This window comes from Diabrotica virgifera, chromosome 2 (assembly GCF_917563875.1).
Source record: "Diabrotica virgifera virgifera chromosome 2, PGI_DIABVI_V3a".
Lineage (NCBI taxonomy): Eukaryota > Metazoa > Arthropoda > Insecta > Coleoptera > Chrysomelidae > Diabrotica > Diabrotica virgifera.
In genome coordinates, this window is record NC_065444.1 from 4,173,136 (window position 1) to 4,196,408 (window position 23,273).

The 23,273-nt window shown below is 32.8% G+C and overlaps 1 protein-coding gene across 1 annotated transcript in view; it reads left to right on the top strand.

The window, feature by feature from the left end:
- LOC114330128 (methionine--tRNA ligase, cytoplasmic) overlaps positions 1 to 20,024 on the top strand; it is a 62,475-nt gene extending 42,451 nt beyond the window's left edge. Inside the window, exons 10-13 of the mRNA XM_050643330.1 lie at positions 9,614 to 9,751; positions 14,244 to 14,436; positions 15,211 to 15,405; positions 19,692 to 20,024. Of these exons, the coding sequence (XP_050499287.1) occupies positions 9,614 to 9,751; positions 14,244 to 14,436; positions 15,211 to 15,405; positions 19,692 to 19,844 (679 nt within the window). The 3' untranslated portion in view covers positions 19,845 to 20,024. The remainder of the gene's footprint in view (positions 1 to 9,613; positions 9,752 to 14,243; positions 14,437 to 15,210; positions 15,406 to 19,691) is intronic.
- Positions 20,025 to 23,273: the final 3,249 nt, after the last annotated feature.

A 23,273-nucleotide genomic window follows, 5' to 3' on the forward strand; every position in this document is an offset into this window, starting at 1 on the left:
AATGAGTAATAACGTCTTTGAAGCAAATGGCACATATTGTTGGCCGCTCTCTTGCTGAAGGTTTTCTTTCGTAGTTAAAAAATATCTGTTTTATGGACGAATGTACTTTCACTCTGAACAATGAACCCAATATACAAAATTGTAGGATATGGGCTACTGAAAAACCGCAGCTTTTTCTAGAAACACGCACCCAGTACCCGAAGAAGACAAAGTCTGGTTGGGAATAATAGGTCATCACTTAATTGGGCCCTTTTTCTACGAGGAAAATCTAACTGCAGAACGTTTTATAATGTTATTAGATAAAGACATTTTGCCTGCTTTGGCAGAGGTTGTCCGAGAAGACCACGAGGTGTGGTTCCAAATGGACGGATGTCCTGCCCATAATAGCCAGACTGTAAAAGAATTTCTCAACAATTGTTTTAATGATTGTATTATTGGACCAAATTGCCAAATTAAGAGGCCCCCTAGGTCTGGAGATCTTGCCCCAAACGATTTTTTTGGGGGCATTTGAAAACCAGGATTTATTCCGAAAAAAAGTTAAATTCACTAGAAGAACTTAAAAATAGTATATGCGAAGAATGTAGAAAAACTTCTCCTCGAATATTGGCTAACGTTCGTAGAGAATTTTACAATAGATTAGGGTATTGTTTAGTTCAAAATGGTGGAATATTCGAGCACTTGCTTTAATTAAATATTAAAACTGTGTTGTATGTTAAATTTTATGATTAGTGTATTAAGTATTAGTATTATTATAGTATTAAATCATTTAAAATAAATAAATCATTTTGCAGTTATTTTAGTGTGATAAATTGACGATAATCTTGTGCCAACAAATATGACAGATCTTTGAAATTTAAAAAAAAAGGTGTTGATTGTTCCTTAATAACTCAAGTAGGTGATGGAAAGGGGAAGATATTTTCGACAATTTTCACTCCACGACGAAAATAATTCGTTTTTTGAGAATGCCATCTGATATAAAAAGTAATTTGCTACAAAAAAAGTCTTATGGACTTTTAGCTAAAACAATTAGGGAAGCAGGAATATGTATTTCTTTATTTTTGCATTGTAATTCCTATGGTGCGTAATGAGATGCAGCACCCGGTATATATTTTTGATATACTTCTATAAAACACACCATTACAATTTAGAAAGCTGGCTCATTAAATCCGCACAAGGTGTCTCGAGTATTAAAAACAATCGCCAATACTTTGAAGCAATGTTGCCAATTCAACGGGACTCGTACTGTATGTGAATCAACTCGGGCTTCGAATACGCTGTAAATATATTAAATGTGTATATAAATATACACCTAATGTTCGAGACGCCCCCTACCCATCAAATCGATGAACTAAATGGCGTATGTTTGGAGATACTCCCTGACAATTCGAAGCCCAAAAAAAAAATGTGTTATTGATAGCGTTGTGCAGCGTACAGTTTAGGCTCAAACATATACACGTTAATCTTTAGGAAGCCCGGAGTCGGGCCTCGTATTGTCGATGCGGGCTTCATATTAATAGGGCAATATGGAACTTTTGGCTTCGTATTATCGGTTAATGAGTATATATATATATATATATATATATATATATATATATATATATATATATATATATATATATATATATATATATATATATATATATACGTCTTCATATCAAGGCGAGATCCGACTAAATCGAGGACAACCCGAGATCCACCAATAGGAAATTAATTATTGGAGTATATTGTTCATAAGTATCTTTATAATTAACAGATTAATCATGGCACACTTAGAGGGGAAAAGATTTTTGTACTTAAATTTTTCTGATAAATTTACAGCGAAACGAGATCCGTCGCTGAAAAGTAAAGGGGAGGACTTATATACGAAATTTTAGATATTTACCGTTCAACGCGAGATCACACACTGATGCCAGCTCTAAAGAGTATTAGTCGAGCGGTTGGAGCTCGTGTTGTATTGTATATTTCCCACGATATAAAGATATATAATGGGCGTAACTTTTAAGTATCGCTTCTTTTGTGTATTTAAAGTTTACGATTGACCTTTCAGAAAGTCCCTTAGTTTTATTACATACATAAGGGTGTGAAAAAAGAAAAAGAATACTTGACAAATAATAACCATTTAATAATGATAATTATTTGCAATACAATATTTTAAAACTATACATTAATATTCTTAAAAAACACTTACTACGAAACCAAAATGTAATTATTATATTCTTAAAGAATACAAATTGTTACAAAATAATTATTTAAATGATTGCTTGTTTTAAAAATACATTACAAGAAAGTAAAATTTTTTATAAATATTATTAAAGTTTAAAAAATAAAATAACTCAATATGTAATTATTATTTGATAGTTAAAAAATGAATTTAAGTAAAATGATTTAAAAGATAAAAAGAAACACACATAATTTTCAGGGTCAACTCCTAATTGCATGAAAATTTGGATTTAGATTCTACCCATCCCCCACTTCAAAGTTGAATTTGTGCCGTTGATTGCTTTTACTTGGAGGGTGAAAAAATATACGTTTAAAATAAGTCCGGAAACAGATCTGACTAAGTTTAAGCAACTTTTGTTCTATAGAGTTTTTTAACTTAGGTACTAGGTTAATTTAGTAGTAGGTACTAGAGTCACTTGCGACTAAAAATATTTATTTTTCAACAAAAAAAAAACACGTTTTTCAGCGGTTTTTCGCAAATACTCAAAAAGTAAGTATTATATCGAAAAAATATTCTTGGAAAAAATGTAGCATATAAAAAAAAACGAAAAAATGGTATATTCTTAGTCTATAGAACCAGTAAAAGTAAATTTGTAGCTCATAAAAAAGACGATCTTATCCTTCAAATTCCAAATCAAATATTTTACCGTGATACCTAGTACCAAAAAATGAAGCTCTTTTCGGGGAAAACCCATTAAAATTTTTTTAAAGTGTTAACAAAAAGCTTTATTTTATTTTATAAAAGTTATATACGGGTAGGAGAGACAACGGAACGAATTTTCGAACGTTTAAACAGACGACATCCCAGATTTACCAATTTCTGGACAATTGATCCAAAGGCTGGATTCTAACAACGAAACAGTTGTGGATTTTCAAGTTTTCAATGAGAGTTAGAATGAAAAAACATTAGTGACCTCGAGTATGATGGTTTGGAGAATTTGGCTGGTTATATCTGCCATAAATTGAAGGACTCCAGTATTCAATCCGAAGATGTTTCAACGTACACGTGGGTTGATCATTTGAGTAAGTGTAGTTTATGTAAACAATCAGACACTCTCTTGTCATATATTAAGTAACTGAAGACAATTTTTCCTTCCACGTGAATGGTGATTCCATTTTGGTAACTAAAAATTATTTAGAAAACCGTATGTCCAAAAGTGTAACTGTACACTGTTCTAACAAAGCGAACAAGTTATTTTTTAGGTCTCGGATGTACTTCCGAATTAAAGAATTAAACAAGTCTCGTTAACAACCTGACATTGCGTAAAAGAAAAATTATGAAAACTGCTACATAGTTGCTGTATGTACGTCTATTTCACATGCACAAAATTTAAATAAAGTGCATGGCATGAAAACTGTAAAACTTATTTTTGTCTTTTCCAAGCCTCTTACTTAAATCTGATGAAATACATTATTTAAAAAGTAAAAAATTTTGTTTTTTTATCAATCCATTAAATTTATGGTTTTATTTTGGTTCTTTTCTTCCCATTGGTAAAAATTATATTTACTAATGTGTAGGCCACTAATCAATTTTTGAAAACTAACGAAATATAATAATTTTAGTAGATATCGATTATATGAATATTTTTATTTTCCGGATACCAATATAATCAAGAAACTGGGAACTTTACAAATAACTGAAAATCAATTTAAATAAAAGTAAATAGTTTAATAATTTTCCTCTAAACTATAAAAATCACTTAGTTTCTTTTAGTCATAATTCATTCATTTGTACTATTCTCAAATTTCATTCGCGTTCGTATTACGAACGCATAGACGGGACTATGCTTTACTCTGTTGTTAACGTCATGCGCCAATCGGACGAGCTTACGTAACTAGAATATCAGGGTGTGCATATTTCCGGGTCCCGGTGAATTCGTATCTATTTTAATCCCCATCCTAATTACAGACCAACTGGCAACTCTGGTGCGCAGGTAATTTTTAAATAACGCATTAACTACCGGTGAATTGGTAACTTTCATTTTTTAAGTATTGTTGATAATCTAATATCGGTATTCCAGGTATTTAGCGCTGCACTCCTAGAAAATGGAAAAAATGTCACAGGAAGTGAAACCGATGATGAAACGAAACGCAAAAGAGAAAACTTGGATGAAAGAATAACAACAAACCAATAAAGAGTTAATGGGTGTAAAAGCAGAGAAACAAAAACTAAAAAAAGAAGTAAAACAGCTACATGAATGAATAGAGCAACTGGAGAAATTTAGCAAAAAGAAAAGCTTGATCGTAACTGGGTTGAAAGTAGAAACAATGATTATATGAAATTAAAAGAAGAAATGGAAAATTTCAGAGCCCAAGAGTTGCAAATACAAATAAAACTAAGAAGTGCAAAAAAAATAGGAGAAACAGTATGCGCAATAGAAACAGAAGCCCCCACGGATAAAATGGAAATCCTAAACAAGAAACGTAAACTAAAACAGCATATAGATCGTATCTATATAAACAACGATTGGACATCGAAAGAAAAAGAAATACAAAAGGAAATAACTAAAATAGCAAAGGACGAAAGAAGCAAAGGTAAGCAAACGAAAATCGGCTACAAGAAATTAATAGTGAATGGCAAAATCTAGATATGGGACGAAGAAAGAGAACAGCTGATAGAAAATTCAAAAAACTAATAAACGAAGAACAGCGGCTGAAATATGATATTGACATGGCAAAAAAAGACTCGGAAATGCAAACGGTTAACGAAAACAAAATAACGCACACAAAATAAAGAAAGAATCTCAATAAGAAGAAAAGAACAAAACCCATTAGAATGGGCTCTTGGAATATTAGAACCATGCTGGCAGCAGGTAAGATGCAAGAAATAGCTCTTGAAATGAAAAAATACCAACTAGAAATCCTAGCCGTACAGGAAATACGATGGAAGAAAGAAGGAAAAATTGAGAAGAAAAACTTTAGCATGTATTATTCGGGAGAAAACAAACAGGGAACGAATGGTACGGCATTTATGGTGAACAAAAAAATGAGGGAAAAACTGATACAATTCAAAGCAGTTAATGAAAGGATATCTTACATAAGAAAATAAACAAGCCCACATCTCGATAGTCAATTGCTATGCACCCACCGAAGAAGCAAACCAAGAAGATAAAACAGAATTCTAAGACATCCTGGAAGAAACCTGTGAAAATATTCCGAGGAATGACATATTAATAATATTGGGTGATTTCAATGCAAAGATCGGAAAGGAGGACTATAATCGTAATGTAGCTGGCAAAGAAACCATTCATGAAACTACGAATGATAATGGAGGAGAAATCTGCAACCTAGCAGCAGCAACAAATACATATATAGTTAGTACTGGGCATAAACATAAAAAAGAAAACAAAATAACATGGATGATACCAGGAAGAATGGATGGAAACCAAATAAATCATACTCTAATTTCGAAAAAGTGGACACAAATAGTACAAGACGTAAGGTCATTTAGAGGGGCAAATGGAGGCACTGACCACATATTGTTGATAGCAAAACTTAAGATGAAAATAATCAAAGCAAATAATCATAAGGAAGGAAAAAGGAGAAAATGGAATATAGCCAATCTGAAAACGCAAGAAACAAAGCAACAATATACAGAACAACTGGAACAGAAATTGGGTCAGTACGAGCACATAGAAATAGAAGGAGAATGGAAAAACATAAAGAACAGCATAATAGAGACAGCAGAACAAATAATAGGATTCCAAAAAAACAAAGAATCGAAAGAATGGTTTGATGAGGAATGTCACCAAAAAAGTCAACTGAAGCACCTCGCAAGAAACAAATGGCTGCAAAGTGCCGAACAGGAACAACTGGACCAATATAGAAAGAAAAACAAGAAGCATTGAAACTCTATAGAAGAAAGAAGAACACATGGATCTCTGAACAAATGCAAGAATTAGAAGCGAATAATAAAGACAACAAGAAATTGTTCGAATAGATAAAACAACAACACAGTACCAAAAAATCTGTCACAAAAATAAACAAAAAAGATTGGGAAAAACATTTCACGGACCTATACAAAAACGACAATAAGGCATATTCAGAGGATGAGGATATAAGAGATAACAGAGATGAAGAGGAAGTCGCACCTACTTATTAGGAATTCATGGAGGTATTAAAACAACTAAAAGTAAACAGAACGCCAGGGCCAGATGAAATCAACAACGAACTGATCATCAACGGCGGAGAGGAGCTCACGAAGCGAATGCACAAGTTAATGGTTACAATTTGGAAGGACGAAAGCATGCCCATAGAATGAAAAAACGAACACATCGCACCAATCTTTAAGAAAGGAGATCCAACTAAGTGCTGCAACTACAGACCAATTATGCTACTGAATACAACGTATAAGATATTGACCACAATTATAAGAAACCGACTAAATCAATACACAGAAAAAATTATAGGACCATATCAACAAGGTTTTAGAACAATAGATCAAAGGAAGATCAACAATAGATGCAATACACGTACTGACACAAACAATTGAAAAAAGCTATGAACATGCCATAGAATTACACATACTATTCATCGACTTCCAACAGGCCTTCAACAGCATATACAGACAACAATTATTAAAAGAAATGAAAAAAATGGAGATACCGGCTAAATTAATCAGACTAACTAGAATGACAATAAAAGACTCAACAGCAAAAGTTAAAACAAATGAGGGCGATACAAATGACATCAAAATAGAACTTGAAGTAAGACAAGGAGACAGTCTGTCAACGACAAACGACACTATTTAATATCGCTCTAGAAGGAGTAATTAGGGACACGGGGCTGAAAAAGACAATTATTCAAAGCTCAACACAGATCATAGGATATGCAGATGAACTGGGACTGGTATCACGAGATAAAAAAAGACTAGAAGAGGCACTTTTAACTCTGGTAAGAGAAGCAAAGACTAGAGGACTAATAATCAATCAGAATAAAACAAAATATCTTATAAGCACACGAGACAATGTAAACAGAAAAGCAGAAATAAAGATAGGTGAAAATACATTCCAGAGAGTAGATTGCTTCACATACCTGGGGGTGATGGTGGACGGCAAAAACGGAAGGAATATAGAGATAAACGACAGAATTAAAGCAGGTAATAGAGTATATTGGAAATATCACCAACTACTCAAGGACAAAAACTTGAGCAAAAAAAACAAAATCAAAAATATACACAGCAGCAATCAGATCAGTGATAGCCTATGGAGCAGAAGTAATGTGCCTTACGAAAAAAGACGAAGAAAAGTTAAAAATAATTGAGAGAAAAATTATAATGATACATGGCCCAGTAAAGACAGAAACAGGGGAATATTGAAAGCTGATGAACCATGAAATAATAAATATAAATAAAGGAGAAGATATAGTAAAATTCATTAAAGCACAAAGCCTCAGATGGTTTGGGCACACACAAAGAAGAGGGGTAGAAGAACTGATCAGGAAGATAATGAACTGGAAACCAGTAAAAAATAGACCAAGAGGAAGACCAAAAATTAGATGGGAAGATCAACTGCTAGACGATATATCAAAGATGGAAATTGCAAACTGGAGAGAAAAGATTCAGGACCGGAGAGAGTGGAAGAAGATAGTAGAGAGGGCAAAAAAACATCACAACCTATGAACTAAGACCTAAAGGAAAAGCGGACTAATTTACCGCGTGAAATGGATTAAAAGAGCTCATATTTGAGCGAACTATACTCTAACAAGAGTGAACGGTCCATATAATAATTCCAGTATGTACCTGTATAAATTACCCTCCTTGAAGTTGGTGTAAAAGGTATTCACCATTTATGTATTGTCTTTTGGAAGGATTACTAGAGAAAATCCAAATAAATTTTGAAAAAATGGCTGAAATCGCTGAAATTCTTGTAACAGATTCCGTAATGAGTGTACATGGGTGGTAAATGATTTTAAATTTCACTTAAAGAAAGTGCTAAAAAGTCTAAAACATTTATGGTACTGTTCTGCATCTGGTTTCCAGGCAACCTGTTATACCGACGGTTAGTTTTTTTAATATTTTGAGTAGTAACTATGTTGGTTATCAACAATTTGATGTCAAAAATGCACATTTTGCCATTTTTTGTCTACCAGTAAGAAGAAAAACATTCAAAACAAAATTTAAGATAACCGCATTATAGAGCATGTAAAACAATTTAAACAAGGTTTTATAAATTTCGCTATACTTAATTGTTGCTTATAAAACTATAAATTAAGTCAGTTTAACGTTAATATAACTTATGTAAAAAATACAACTTATATCTCGATATTACGTGAAATAGCTCAAAGAAATGAGTAAAAATACACGGTTTTTATGACACTCAGTGTAACTACGTAACAATTGTTTTAGTTTCTATATGGACGGAATAACAAAATTTATGTAAATCTGACCAATTTTTTCTCAATTTAATTATTTATTGACAATTAAAATGAAAAATAGCCGATTTTAAGAATTTTCGTCTATAAGTCACAATGTTTTACCAAAAAACTGAAAAAAGAACCGATTAGCTTATTGAAATAGCCTTAAAATGAGTTGAAGTAAAATAGAATTGGAGCTTTGTTTATCAATAAACATTAACTATTCAAATTTATTTCTTACGTTTTAAGCTAACTACCTGAGGTACCCCTAAACCCTAAAAATGTCATCAAAACGACGATTTTGAAGCTCTTCCGACTGGATTAAAGAAGCTATTATCGATTCAAACAAAAGTTGTGTATTTTTAATTCTAAATTTCAACTATTTAATTAAAAATAAAGTGTTTCAGTTGAAAATTCAAAGTTGCTACACCCACCGCTTTCGCAGGCAGAATAAGAACCCTGCATTGCATAAGTATATAGATTTTGAAAAACCATTCAAAAAGAATTCCAACGTTTTTTTGATATGCCGTGTAGTTCTCGAGATATTTGAAAATCGCCTTTCTGGACAGAGCCCTTAAATAATGTAAACATTCTTATTCAAGCTAGGCATAAGCCGAGTGAGAGAGCTGACCGTGAAATTCATTTGCGATGTTTCCAAATTTACCGGATCTCAGGTTGTCTGCAAAATATATATTTACCATATACACAACGGATCTCGCGCGCTGCCCTCTACAGCGGATTTAGTGGAACCACTGCAGTATAAAATTCACCAAAAGGGGTGCAAAATGAGGTCCAGACAAAAATCGATTTCTTTGTATCCTAACCATTGTTACATCGAGATGTCACTATATACACGTGAATACAAGGTGAGATCCAAAATCGGATCTCCCCTTGCAAAACGGATCTCATCTTGTATAGCTTATGATACAAACGGATCTCGCCTTGATATGAAGACATATATATATATATATATATATATATATAAGTTGAGGTTTGATGTTTGTTCCAAAATTAAAGTAACAATGATATTTTTTTTCAGAGTACGCGCTGGAACCGTTATTGGCATGTGTTGCAATTTGTCATGTTTGATAGCCACCTTGTTGCAACCATATATGCCTGAAACCAGTGAGAATTTGAAGAAGCAGTTGAATACATCTAACATTGTTTTGATTCCTAGGTGAGTATATTATGTAGAAGGCACAAACTTTAGCCAAAATATTTTTCTTCTTTAACGGCCCTTGATTGTCCACTGCTGGACGTAATCGACGTCTCTATCTACTCGGGTCTCCGAATCTGAGCTCTTCATGCCGTTCCTAACTAACTCTAATTATTTAGTAACTTTGAGGGCTCACAGAAAGCCACAAGTCTCTTTAGGGGTAACTTCTTCATTTACCTCGGTTGCATAAAGACCGAAGGCCTGGTAGATGAAGATGTCTAGTTTACATGTCTGTTTAGATACTTATGTTCCGTGAGTGGTTTACGGAACCAATTAAATGAAATTAAAATAAGTGTAAGACAACGAACAATAATATATTTATTTATTTTTGGTTAAAAAGGCGTGCTTATATCTCGTAAGAGGGTTTGTTATTCTTTGCGGGACGAGGGTTTGTGTCAGACTCCTGTGGATGAACTAAAAACATTAGTTTTTCCATTTCTGTGGTTTTTAAAGAAGTTAAAGACTGATTTATTGACATAAGGAGGCTGGCCCTTTATCGTCCCGTAATCTATTATGGAATTTGCGTTTCCCATACATAAACTGAACAGGCCATCAACATCTGGTGTTTTAAAAGCTGGGAAGGCATTTTATCTGAATACTGATATATTTCGTTTCTTAAAATTTAACAGGCCCTTTATGCATATGGTTTGTGAATTTTAAAATGGGACGTATTATTTCATTTTGAAAAAGTTGTTAAAAATTAAAATTAGCAAAATAGTAATTGAAGCGTGTCGCCACAATTAGTTTACAGTTACCTGTAAGCATACTTACCACCAGATAGCATCTTCTAAGATTTAGAAGCAGCAGTTGAGCTGTAAAACTTTTGGATGGCTCCGGTATGTGGGGCTCGTCTGTCTTATACATTCGTCACTAGTCCTGGAATCTTCACTGAAGGGCACTCCAATCACAGGTTAGGGTCCCACAGGCAAAGTGGATGAGCCATGGCTTGCCAGGGTATCTACCCGTTCGTTCCCTTCCACACCTGTGTGTCTGGTACCCATATTAAGTTGACCCTATTGGTACGCGCGACATCAACCAATGCTCTCTTTTACCCAAGAACCAGCTTACTGTCTGCTTCCAGAGTCTGTAACAAAAAAGAAGACTTCTGTTGGAGTGAAAGTAAAGAGAGTGATAAACTCCAACAGAAGTAAGGAAAAAAGAAAAAACTGATGAGTAGCAAAATTAACAAAAATGAAAATAGAAAGAAAACTAGATGTAACTAATGGAACAAAAAATGAGAATAGAAAGAAAATAGCTTCTCGTTGGAGAAGCTGAAGTAACAAAATAGACAGATGCAAACTGAATGAAGTTAGGCTAGCGATATATGCAAGAGAACGACAACTTGACACTCAAGGATGGATACGGCCAATTTGCATGCCTGACAAAGACGGTAGCTTAAAAGATAGTGATGATGACTAAGAATGGCAATATGAAGATAAAATAGATGTTCAGAAAATAGATAGAATAAATATAATAATATAATCAAAATAGAAGAATATAGGAGATAAATAAAATAGACTAAGTTACGGTCTCCAGGAGATGGGATCGACCAATCTCCCAGGTATCTTACACTGCTGTCAAATATTAAATAGATTAAATCAGTAAATGTGCACATAAAGGAATAATAAGAATAAATGATATACAAAATAAGTAAATATTTATTAAAAATAACTACCTAGATTTGCACAATCTCTGCGTTAAAAATGGAATAGTAAGTAACTCTAAAATGACACAAGATGACAGTTTACAATAGTTTACCATATAACAACAGTCATGTTATATATTACAAAACTTAATACCTCTTACAGGGTACAATCTTACATACCTATATATAGGGTACAACTCACATGAGACTACCTGTACCAAATGGTTATAGTACGCTTGCTACATACAACTAAATTAAATACCGACAAATATAAATAATAATATAAATAAGCAGGCACAAGCCTGACTAAGGGAAATACAATAGAATGAATTAATCAAAGTTACTGAATAAACGTTAAATAAATTGAAGTTAAGATAAATACCTATACAAACGACTTAGAATGACTGAACAAGTGAAATGAAACAAATTAACGACAAAATATCTGGGAAACAGGCAATTAATATTACAACCTAAATTTACAAACCAATTAAATCAATAATAAAGTATAAAACCGTAATTTTCTGAGCTTATTCCTTGTGCACAAGTAACTTACCCTAGATCGTAAATAAGTTTGGGAACCTAATACATTAATATACAAATATGTTATATAAAAAAAACAAAGGTAAGCTAAATCTTCTTCTTCTTCTTCTTCCTTCTTGTATGTAGGCTTTAAAGCCTGTTTCTTCTTCAATATTATCCTCCTAAATTGTTTAGGTTATCGCACCACCTTTTTCTTGGTCTGCCAATACTTCTTCGTCCATTTGGTGACTTATCTCGTGCTATTCGTACTATCCTATCCTCTGCCATTCTACTAATGTGTTCGTTCCACTCCTGTTTCCGTTTTGTCACCCATCCATTTATGTCTTCTATATTGCATGATCTTCTTATGTTTTCGCTCCTCTCCCTATCCAACAGACTTTTCCCTGATATTCGTCGGAGTATTTTCATCTCTGTTGTTTCTAGTAGTCGTCTCGTTTTAGATGTGTCAGGCCTTGTCTCCGCCGTGTATGTTAATATAGGTCTAATTGCTGCTTTATAGATTCTTGCTTTTGTGTCTTGTCTTAACGTAAGCTAAATCTGAAAAAAGTAATTAATAACATAGTACATCAACCAAATGTCTGTGATATGATACGCAATAGTTACTAAAATCACCAAACTCTTCCCAAACAAACCCATTACTCGAACGGCTAACCAAAAGGTTCCCAGAAAATGAGCACTAGGATAGTGCCAAACCATGCTATCTGTAAGCACAGGTGTAGAAGAGAGAAAATGGAGCTGGAACGCTCCAGCTTGCTCCCAGGTTGACTGACTGGAGCTGGAATAGGTTCCTCTCAGGTGGGTGAGGGTCTATGACTTCCCATTATTTCCCCAAAGGCGGAATCTTTCAGTTTTTCATTACTGTTGTCCCTCTATAGAACACTGGATGGATTCAGTAGATAAAACCAGGGGATACCATTTTCACTTAAGTGGCACTGTATTTTCCAATAAAACTTATTACTTAAGATTCCGCCATTTTGGGTACTACACCATTAGACTTGATTCGTCTTTACCTATTCCAAGCTACCAGTCGAGTGGTCAGTGAAATCCGCTTCTCCCACAAGGTAAACGTCAAATTCTCTCAGAACGTGAAGTCATTTCCACCACTGGGTGGCGTATAGTTCGGTTCCGTACACAAAAGTGTGACGTCACGTAAATAGTTAATTACGAGAAAATTTGAGAAATTAATTAACCCTCCGTTAGTCGCTATCGGTGTCACACACCGACGACAGAATTATTCATTCGGGATTTGCAAAATAACTAGTTTTTTCTATCGCCACTTTCTGTACCTCTTCCTATCAACTAACCTCGTGTTAGTATACATTCTTACCTACTTGGGTACAGTTGTGCGAGTTTTATAGCTATTTTCGGTGCAAGACTCCGTAGCGACTAACGGTGTGGTTATTACTTTATTGGCATAACTTCAGTTCAGGTAAAGATTTAGCATCTTATTATTGCATTTTATCGGTAAGTTTTGGTCAAATCTTATTTATAGATGTCCTTTGAAGCCGAACAAAAACGTTTGTTGGAATTATGGGAAATGGTTCCTAGCGAATATTTTTATATTACAAATAACAATATGTACATTGTTATACTAGGATTTTTCATTTTATATCTGTTGTTTTCCAATAAAACATTTTCAAAAATATTTTTCAGTCATTCCTATACACAATATAAAATATTTGTATGAATTTTATAGCAATAACCATTTTTTTAAATTGTCGGTCTCTGACACCGTAGCGACTCTTGCTGCTCCGTTTATCCTAGCGACTAACGGAGGGTTAAGAGATCAAGAGAAGTAATTATAAAAATAATTAAAAAGTTCAAAAATAATTTCGTAACGTATCGAACCGTTACAAGTCCTTAGCCTTGCTTGCCTGTCACAGCAGATAGAGATGGTTTTGACTGAGCAAGCCATATCTGTTATTTCCTGAGCACATACCATGATCTCGACCTGAAAGACTGATGCATGGGAGCCAGTCTGGGTAGACTTAAATTCGATCCCATTACTGTATATGCCACCACCTACTCACTGGTCAATTCTGGACGCTTCTTTAAACCAGGTAAGCCTGCTCCGACGATCAGTTGCACTCAGCCCGATAAGGTACTTCTCAATCTCCAACTGTCAATCTCCAACCGTCACCTGGAGACGCGCCCGGTAGTGGCGTCAACTCCCGGGATTCTTTTTGTTAGTATTTAAGTAATAGTCGTTGAAATAATAGCATATTGTTAATATTTCTCTATTTAATAGTTGTTATTTTTTCTTTTTAGTGACCCAGAAATAGTTAACATGCTTCCAGCAGGTCATAAGTTAGGAGAACCCTCGCCTTTGTTTGCCAAAATTGAACCAAGCGTTGCAGAAGAGTTAAAGAAAAAATTCGCAGGCAAACAACAATCTAAAGAAACCAGCCCCAGTGGAGATTTCAAAAGCGCGGCAGATCTAGAAGCAGCAGTAGCCAGTCAGGTATGGAATTTATTAAATAAATAAATAATCCCAAGAAAAACACACGACAAAATAATGTAGCAACGAAAAGTATTGCTTGGAAATGGGCATAGGAAACATGGAATACAAAATCCTAACTAACCATCCATCCAACAAAATTTGGTTGGTAACCAAAGGACACCGCACACATCTTATGGAAAATGTAATGCCACTCAAATGCAATAAAATTTACATGAATTGATTCGTCTCGAAATTACAATCATTTCATATCATTGCGCCAACTCTGAATTTTGATTAATAATGGCGTAAATTGATATAAATAAATCTAAAATCAAATGGGGTATGTACGTGAATTAGAGTGAGAAAAGAGGTCTTGTGAATCGACAGTTCATATATCTTCCTGCAGGCATTAATTAATGTCTCTTTTCTTATAATAATAAATGACAACGTACTTCCAGTGAGGCACCGCAAAATAGGGGTCAGCCTCACGCTGGGTTAAGCTGTTTTCAATAGCTACTAGACTAATAGTATTTATGAATATGACAGTTTTATGGACTTCAAAAAATATTCCCATAAACTTTAATTACAATTTACGCTGTTATTAATCAAAATTCTTGTAAATTTTATTGCATTTGAATGATATTACATTTTACAAGATATGTGCGGTGTAGAGGTATCCTGTAATGTTCGTATTTTACAGGACATATACCAAATATGAAATAATTCTTATATCAAAATCTTTTAATACACAGTTAAAATAATTAAAGTATTTTAAAAATATATATTTTATTATAGGGTGATAAAGTGAGACAACTGAAATCAAGTGGTGTTGAGAAATCAGTCTGGCAACCCGAAGTAAAAATCCTTTTGGATTTAAAGAAACAGTTGGAATCATTGAAAATAAGTTCAGCTCCTCAATCTGCACCTACCAAAACTGACGTTGTAGATTCCAATGCAGTACAGAAGATTGAAGAAGAAGTGGCCAAGCAGGTAAGCTTGTTTTCTCTAAGTCATCCATATATCCAATGGAACTCTTTTCCATAGACGCGGTTTAAGGAGGTTTTTGGCATCCTCATCTAGTTCGTCATCCCATCCCTTTTTTGGCCTTCCAACAAGTCTTTTCCGTTCATTTTTGCATTTAGCAATTTTCTGGGGATTCTGTTCTCATAGTCCAAGAGGCAGCACTGAAAAATCTCTTTAAATTTACTAAAGCTAGATTTTTCACAGTTGATTACTGTGATTGTGTAGAGAAACACACTGCGGTCGGTCAAGTGAAACGTAGAACAGGTGTTACTGAGAGGGTATCAAAGTTGCTTTCCAACGAAGGTAATTAAATCCATTTACTAAGACTGAAAATCAGTACACACATTCTAAATTAAATATAAATAAAAGTTATTATAGTCGGTCAGCTGTATGACGGGACAGAGCCGGTCGGTCGGCCCCAATGAATGTACAGGGTTATTCACTATATTTTGACCCCCTTGTAAACTTTATTTACAGAATTAGAAAAAAATGTAAAATACAAAAGTTATTCTATTTTTTAATTATGATTTTTTGACATACAGTAGAACCTCGATTATCCGTCAGGGCACCGGACCAAGGGTATGACGGATAATCGAAAAGACGGTTAACAGAACATTAAAAAAAGTTAAAAATTGATAATACAACTCTCAAATTTTATTTGTTTGTTATGTTTGATAATACAATAAGAGGAATTTGTGTTCGTGTTAATATTGTCGAATTTGGTTTAAAATATTCTGAAATCTTTGTTTGTTTTACTGATGCTTCACATTTTGCAAGGGCTGAATTTTTTAATCGGCGTAAAATCATGCAATCTACTTTATTGGATTCTTCTTGTCGAGAATACCACTCGATGAATGGTTGCATGTGTGATGCAGCTTCTCTAGCTTTTTAGACAAATCTTTGTCAGTTGCAAAAGCATCATCGACATCGCCACTGTCAAATTTTAAGTTTGTGTCAGCTTCTGAAGCAGTTTCGTCAGCCTCTGTTTTGCCATTTCAACTATTCCATCATCTGTCAGTATCGATAGCCATTTGCGTCCTCATCACAAATTAACCATTCCTTTAAGTCATTTTTAGGCAACGAAAACAAAACAGTTGATTCAGCCATAACTTCATTTGCTACTGCATTGTACATTTCAGTGAATTTCGTTTGGCTTATCGCAATGCTAAAAAAATGAATTGATGACTCACATTTTTTCTTATGTACTCAATACAACTTATGTACGGACCCTGACGGTTAACAGAGGTGACGGTTAATGGAGAGACGGATAATCGAGGTTCCACTGTATATATCTATTAGTGACGTCATCTATTTGGGTGTGATGACGTAATCGACTATTTTTTTTAAATGGGAATAGGGGACGAGTGCTAGCTCATTTGAAAGGTTATTCAATTCTCTATACAGTACTATGAACATCAAGATCATTATTTATACAGGGTGTCCAAAATTTTTTTAATTTAATTAATTGTTTAATTATTAATTCAAAAAAAATTTTTGGACACCCTGTATAAATAATGATCTTGATGTTTATAGTACTGTATAGAGAATTGAATAACCTTTCAAATGAGCTAGCACTCGTCCCCTATTCCCATTTAAAAAAATAGACTAGAATAGTCTAGACTAGAATAGAATTTAAAAATAGTACTATAAACATCAAGATCATTATTTATACAGGGTGTCCAAAATTTTTTTAATTTAATTAATTGTTTAATTATTAATTCAAAAAAATTTTTTGGACACCCTGTATAAATAATGATCTTGATGTTTATAGTACTATTTTTAAATTCTATTCTAGTCTAGACTATTCTAGTCTATTTTTTTAAATGGGAATAGGGGACGAGTGCTAGCTCATTTGAAAGGTTATTCAATTCTCTATACAGTACTATAAACATCAAGATCATTATTTATACAGGGTGTCCAAAAATTTTTTTTGAATTAATAATTAAACAATTATTTAAATTAAAAAAATTTTGGACACCCTGTATAAATAATGATCTTGATGTTTATAGTACTGTATAGAGAATTGAATAAACTTTCAAATGAGCTAGCACTCGTCCCCTATTCCCATTAAAAAAATAGTCGATTACGCCATCACGCCCAAATGGATGACGTCACTAGTACGATATATATGTCAAAAAATCTTAATTAAAAAATCGAATAACTTTTGTATTTTACATTTTTTTCTAATTCTGTAAATAAACCAGTATACAAGGGGGTCAAAATATAGTGAATAACCCTGTACATTCATTTTGGCCGACCGTCCGGCTCTGTCCCGTCATACAGCTGACCGACTATAATAACTTTTATTTATATTCAATTTAGAATGTGTGTACTGATTTTCAGGCTTACTAAATGGATTTAATTACCTTCGTTGGAAAGTAACTTTGATACCCTCTCAGTAACCCCTGTTCTACGTTTCGCTTGACCGACCGCAGTATGTTTGTCTACACAATCACAGTAATCAACTGTGAAAAATTAAGCTTTAGTAAATTGAAAGAAATTTTTCAGCGCTGCCTCTCCCTCTATCATGCATGCGGACCACGTGCCCTGCCCACCGTAATATCTGCAGTCTAGTGTATTGTGCTAGTGTTAATTCGCTATATTTTTCGTATATTCGCTAGTTGTTATTTTCACTTATTGGGGCCAGTATCGTACGTAATATTTTTCTTTCGAACACATCTAATGTATTGGCAGATTTCATGTTATAACCCATATTTCACACCCATAACTTGCTATGAGTCTGATTATTGTTTTATGGACCCGGAGTTTTGTTTTCCTGTGTACGTCTCGCTATTAGAATATGTGGCCCATCGCGCAATAGGCTTTATTTGCCAGCATAAGCCTTCTATTTATTTCAGGTTCTTCTTCATTATTTGCGACCAGGTCCATTCCTAAATACGTGAATCGACTCAAGTGTTCTATATCGTCTATAAAGTGTTGTTGTTGAACCTGTCTATTTGATCTGGTGTGTATGAGTAGTTTTGTTTTATTTGTATTTATCGCTAGCCCTACAACTTCTGCACTCTGTTTCAACTCAATGTCGGTTTCTTCTGCCGCATTTTTTGTTTGCTCATTATGTTTAAATCTCAATGGCTGGTTTCACCAACGACAAATAGTTTATTCTATGAATAAAGTTATTCGACCAATAAACTGACATTTCTCCATTTTACTAACATCAAATAAGACATATTTTTATTGGTTACCCATACTAAAAGAGGAAGTCAATAGAAAGAAAATACCAGGATTAGTAAGTCAATAACATATCGAGTTAATACATATTTTATATTTTAATATCATTTATATATCTATGTATTATTAATATTATTTATAATTTAAAATAACATATGTACATATTAAGGTCAGAATTTGGTATTAGTTTTGAGAGTAAACTAAAATAAGACCTAATACTTACGATGTTGGGATAGTATCACTAGGTTTTTTCTTGGTTTTCCCTCGTGATTTACTATGGAATCTCTAGCGCGAGAATTTTACTGTCACAACAGATCACATGTTATGAATTTTTTTGTGACGGATATTCTTGAGTTGGGGTTGATTTGATGTAATCGAATGAACTATCTTTCAGTAAAGTCGTCCCGGGAACGCAACTCATAAATATTGGCAATATCATTTTAAAGTCTTCTACTTTAAAATGTATAATATATGTCTGAATTGCCGATATAAATGAGTCAGATTAAATAAATTATTAGAAGAATTTTTTTACTAAGCAACAACATTTTTGTTTAATTCATTAGTATTTTTTGTATTTTGACAACGACACCCAATTTGGGTGTCGAAACGTTAATAAAATCATTTTTTAGTAAAATTGTGGCTTATTTCCCATCAAAAATAGTTAATTGCAAAAATGCCACAAGAAAATAGCTTCAGAACAACATTAAGACATATTTTATTTATTTATCAAATAAATATTTACTCTTCGATTAATTTGGCAAGTTAATCTCGCTGTAAATATCTATAAGAAAGTAAATTCGTCAGTTTAACTTTAAATTATCAAAATTATATTGAAACAAAATAAAAATATAAACGTCTAATAAATTTTATTCACGAATAACTATTCATTGATTTATTTGTTGTTGGTGAAACCGGAGCTGAAGTCGTATTATTTTGAATTTGAAGAATTGTAGATTTATTTATACATCATACAGAGTTTTTTGGTTTAGGTAATGCAAAAATATCTTTTTATTGTTAGTAATAAGAATTTTCATACAATAGCAATACAATAATTCTAATTTTAGGCTTTGGTTGTAAGAACATTGAAAGAAGGCGGAGCAGAAAAGTCTAAATGGCAACCAGAAGTAGACAAACTATTGGCTTTGAAGAAACAATTAGCTTCAGCAAGCGGTACCCCAGTGGCTGCTCCCCAAAAAAGCAAAAAGGGCAAGAAATAAGAATAAAAATAATATAAGTTGATAAATAAAAGTATTGCGTGTGATCTGGGTAGAAAAATATTTATTTTATTTATTCAATATTCTAAATATTGATAATAAATATGGTATATTTAAATACAGTTTTCATATTTTATTTAAGAAGTGTTTTTATTTATTTGATAATAAACTAAATTTACAATTTGTCGTGTTTATTTCAATTATGTATGTCGTAGTACAACCTCTAGAAGACTGTCGAGACTCATCAGCTTTGGTTTTCTATGTAAAAATCGACTTTGTGTACACCACCTCATCCTCGTACTTCTTTTAATCATTTTTAGTACGTTCTTTCACGGTTTTTGCTGTAAATTTTAAAGAACCGCTTGGATTGACATGAAATTTGGCATACGCATAGCTAACATGTCAAAGAAAAAAAGTGATATAGTGCCGATGTGTGCTTTGACCTGGGGGTGACTTTCACCCATCTCGAGGGTGAAAAAATATATGTCGAAGATAAGTCCCGAAATGGTTAAACTGACTAATTTTAAGCAACTTTTGTTCTATAGAGTTTTTTCACCAAATCAATACTTTTCGAGTTATTTGCAAGTGAATACAGTAAAACCTCGATATAACGGACCAATTGGGGGGACGGGTTATCCGTTAAAGCCGAAAGTCCGTTATACAAAAATACGTTTAAAATGAACCAAAAAACTTTTTTTAAGTTTTGTTTGCACTTTTGAAGTTTGCTGTTTTTTATACTATTATTAGAAATATGTTCGCATTATGCTATAATAAAAATTTTATAGAAATTCTTTGTAAAATTCAGAGACGTTTTAATTTTTTTCACATTTGAGCGGATTTTTTTGTCCGTTATATCCGAAGTCCATTAAATAGAGGTCCGTTATATTGAGGTTTTACTGTATGTTCATTTTTCAACAAAATAACCACGTTTTTAGACGGTTTTTCGCAAATAACTCAAAATGTAAGCATTTTGTCGAAAAAAATATTCTAAGCAAAACTATAGCCTATAAAAAGTTAAAAAAAAATGGTGTATATATTAGGTCTATACCTAGCAAAAGCAGAGTTATAGATAATGAAAAATAGGTTCATAATCGAAAAATTTCAAATAGAATAATTCAATGTGAAATATCCAAATAATGAAGCATTCTTGGGGAAAACACATTACAACTTTCTTAAAGTGTTTTAAAAAAAGCTTTTTTTCTGTTTTTATAAAAAAATTTCTAGCATCATATGTAAGCAAGTTACGCTCAAAATAAAGTTGGTCCCTTTTGTTTTGGCAAAAAAAAAATCGGGAAGATCACCCCCCAATTAGTAATTTAAATGAAATTAATCGTTACCGCTTCACAAGTTACTTTACTTATGTTGTTTTTATACGATCTGTAAGTTTCACCGATTCAAAGTGCTTATTTTTGAAAAAATGTGGTTTTAAAGTAAAATTTTTAAAAATTTTAATTTTGAAAAAAATTTTTTTTTTCAAAATAAAAATTATTAGAGATATCAATTAGAGAAACCTTAAACAATAAAAAAAGTCGGCTTTACTTTTCTGAATATTTTCTATATTTTTGTTTTTCTGTAAGACAAAAATTGGTTAAGATTCGGTGTTTCTAAATTTGCATACATTCGTGATGAGTGACTCATTCAAGCCCTTTTAACTACAGCTCTTTCAAAAAGAAGGACTTTGAACCGATGAAACTTACAGATCATATGATCAATACATACGCGAGTATAAAACTTGTGCAGTGGTAACAATTAAGTTCATTTGAAATGCTAATTAGGGGGTGATTTTCCCGATTTCTTACCAAAAAAAGGGACTAACTTTATTTTGAGCGTAACTTGTTTACTTTTTAGGCTAAATTTTTTTTTAAACAAAAATAAGCATTTTTTAAACACTTTAAAAAGTTAAAATAAGGTTTCCCCAAAAAAGTGCTTCGTTTTTTGGTTATGGCACGTTAAAATATTGGATTTTCAATTTGACGAATATGAACCTATTTTTCATTAGCTTTAACTCTGCTTCTACTAGGTATAGTGACCTAATATATACACCATGTTTTTCACTTTTTACGTGCTATATTTTTGATAAGAACTTTTTTCGGCCAAATACTTACTTTTTGAGTTAGTTGCGAAAAACCGTCTGAAAATGTGGTTATTTTGTAGAAAAATTAACATATTCACTCGCAAATAACTCGAAAAGTATTAACTTGGTGAAAAAACTTTATAGAACAAAAGTTACTTAGAATTAGTCATTTTATCCATTTCAGGACTTATTTGGAACATATATTTTTCACCCCCAAAAGGGGGTGAAAATCACCCCTAGGACAAAATCACACATCGGCACAATATCACTTTTTTTTTACTTGTTAGCTATGTCTATGCCAAATTTCATGTCAATCCAAGCAGTTCTTTAAAATTTAGAGGTTTTGCAATTCCACTTGCTTCCGTACAGTCATGATGTGAACTTGTCAGATAGAGCTCATTGGTACCTCGGGCGAAAAACATTGGATATCTTAATCATCCATGTTATAATTCACATCTTTGTCATATGTTCCGATGACGGATCAATTGTAAAGGGTTTTTACACTGTTATTTTTACTTTTGTTTCTTGCATGTAGATTCTAAGATTGCACTGATGATGATCGGTCAACCGATCGAAAACTAGTTCTGTCTTTGATGTAGCCCTGTATAGGGATTTTAACAAATATACCTTTTATAAAGGATTTTATGGTTTTGCAATATTTTACCTTTAAAGAACGTTCTATTTAAGTGATTTTGATGGGCAAATAAGATATACAAACGATATAAATATAGAACGGAGCGGATGACAAGGAGATAGTCTGTTAATGGAGCTATTTAATATGCTCCTAGAAGGAGTAATCAGAGACAGAGTTGAAAAAGCGCGTGGCAGAGCTGAAAAAGTCTAGAAGAAAGACTTCTAACGCTGATAAGGGAAGCAAAGGACAGAGGAATAATAATAAATCAGAATATAACAAAATAACTGAAAATATCACCGAATACTTAAAGGTAAAAACCTGAAAAAAAGCTAAGAAAAATTGTGAGAAGAATATACATCCTAGTACGTATAGGTTAGACTAATATTAAAAAAAGAATGTGTGTGTGTACTTTGTACGCACGTAAGAAGTGATACTTCTATTATATGATTCCAACGAAATTAATATGTACTTTAAACAGTTTATTTATATTTTATCTAAATATTAAACTAATTTTAATACTACTTTCCAAAAATTTTTATTAGCAAAGAAATGATTTCTAAACAATAATTGTTAACAAAAATTTTAACTAAATACGCATTTTCTGAAAAAAATATAGATAAATATACTTACAATCATAAAATGTATAAAGAAAATAAAAACTTGCATTGGGATTCGAACCGCGTTTATTAGCATGCTTAGGATTTACTAGCGTGCTTTAGACGTG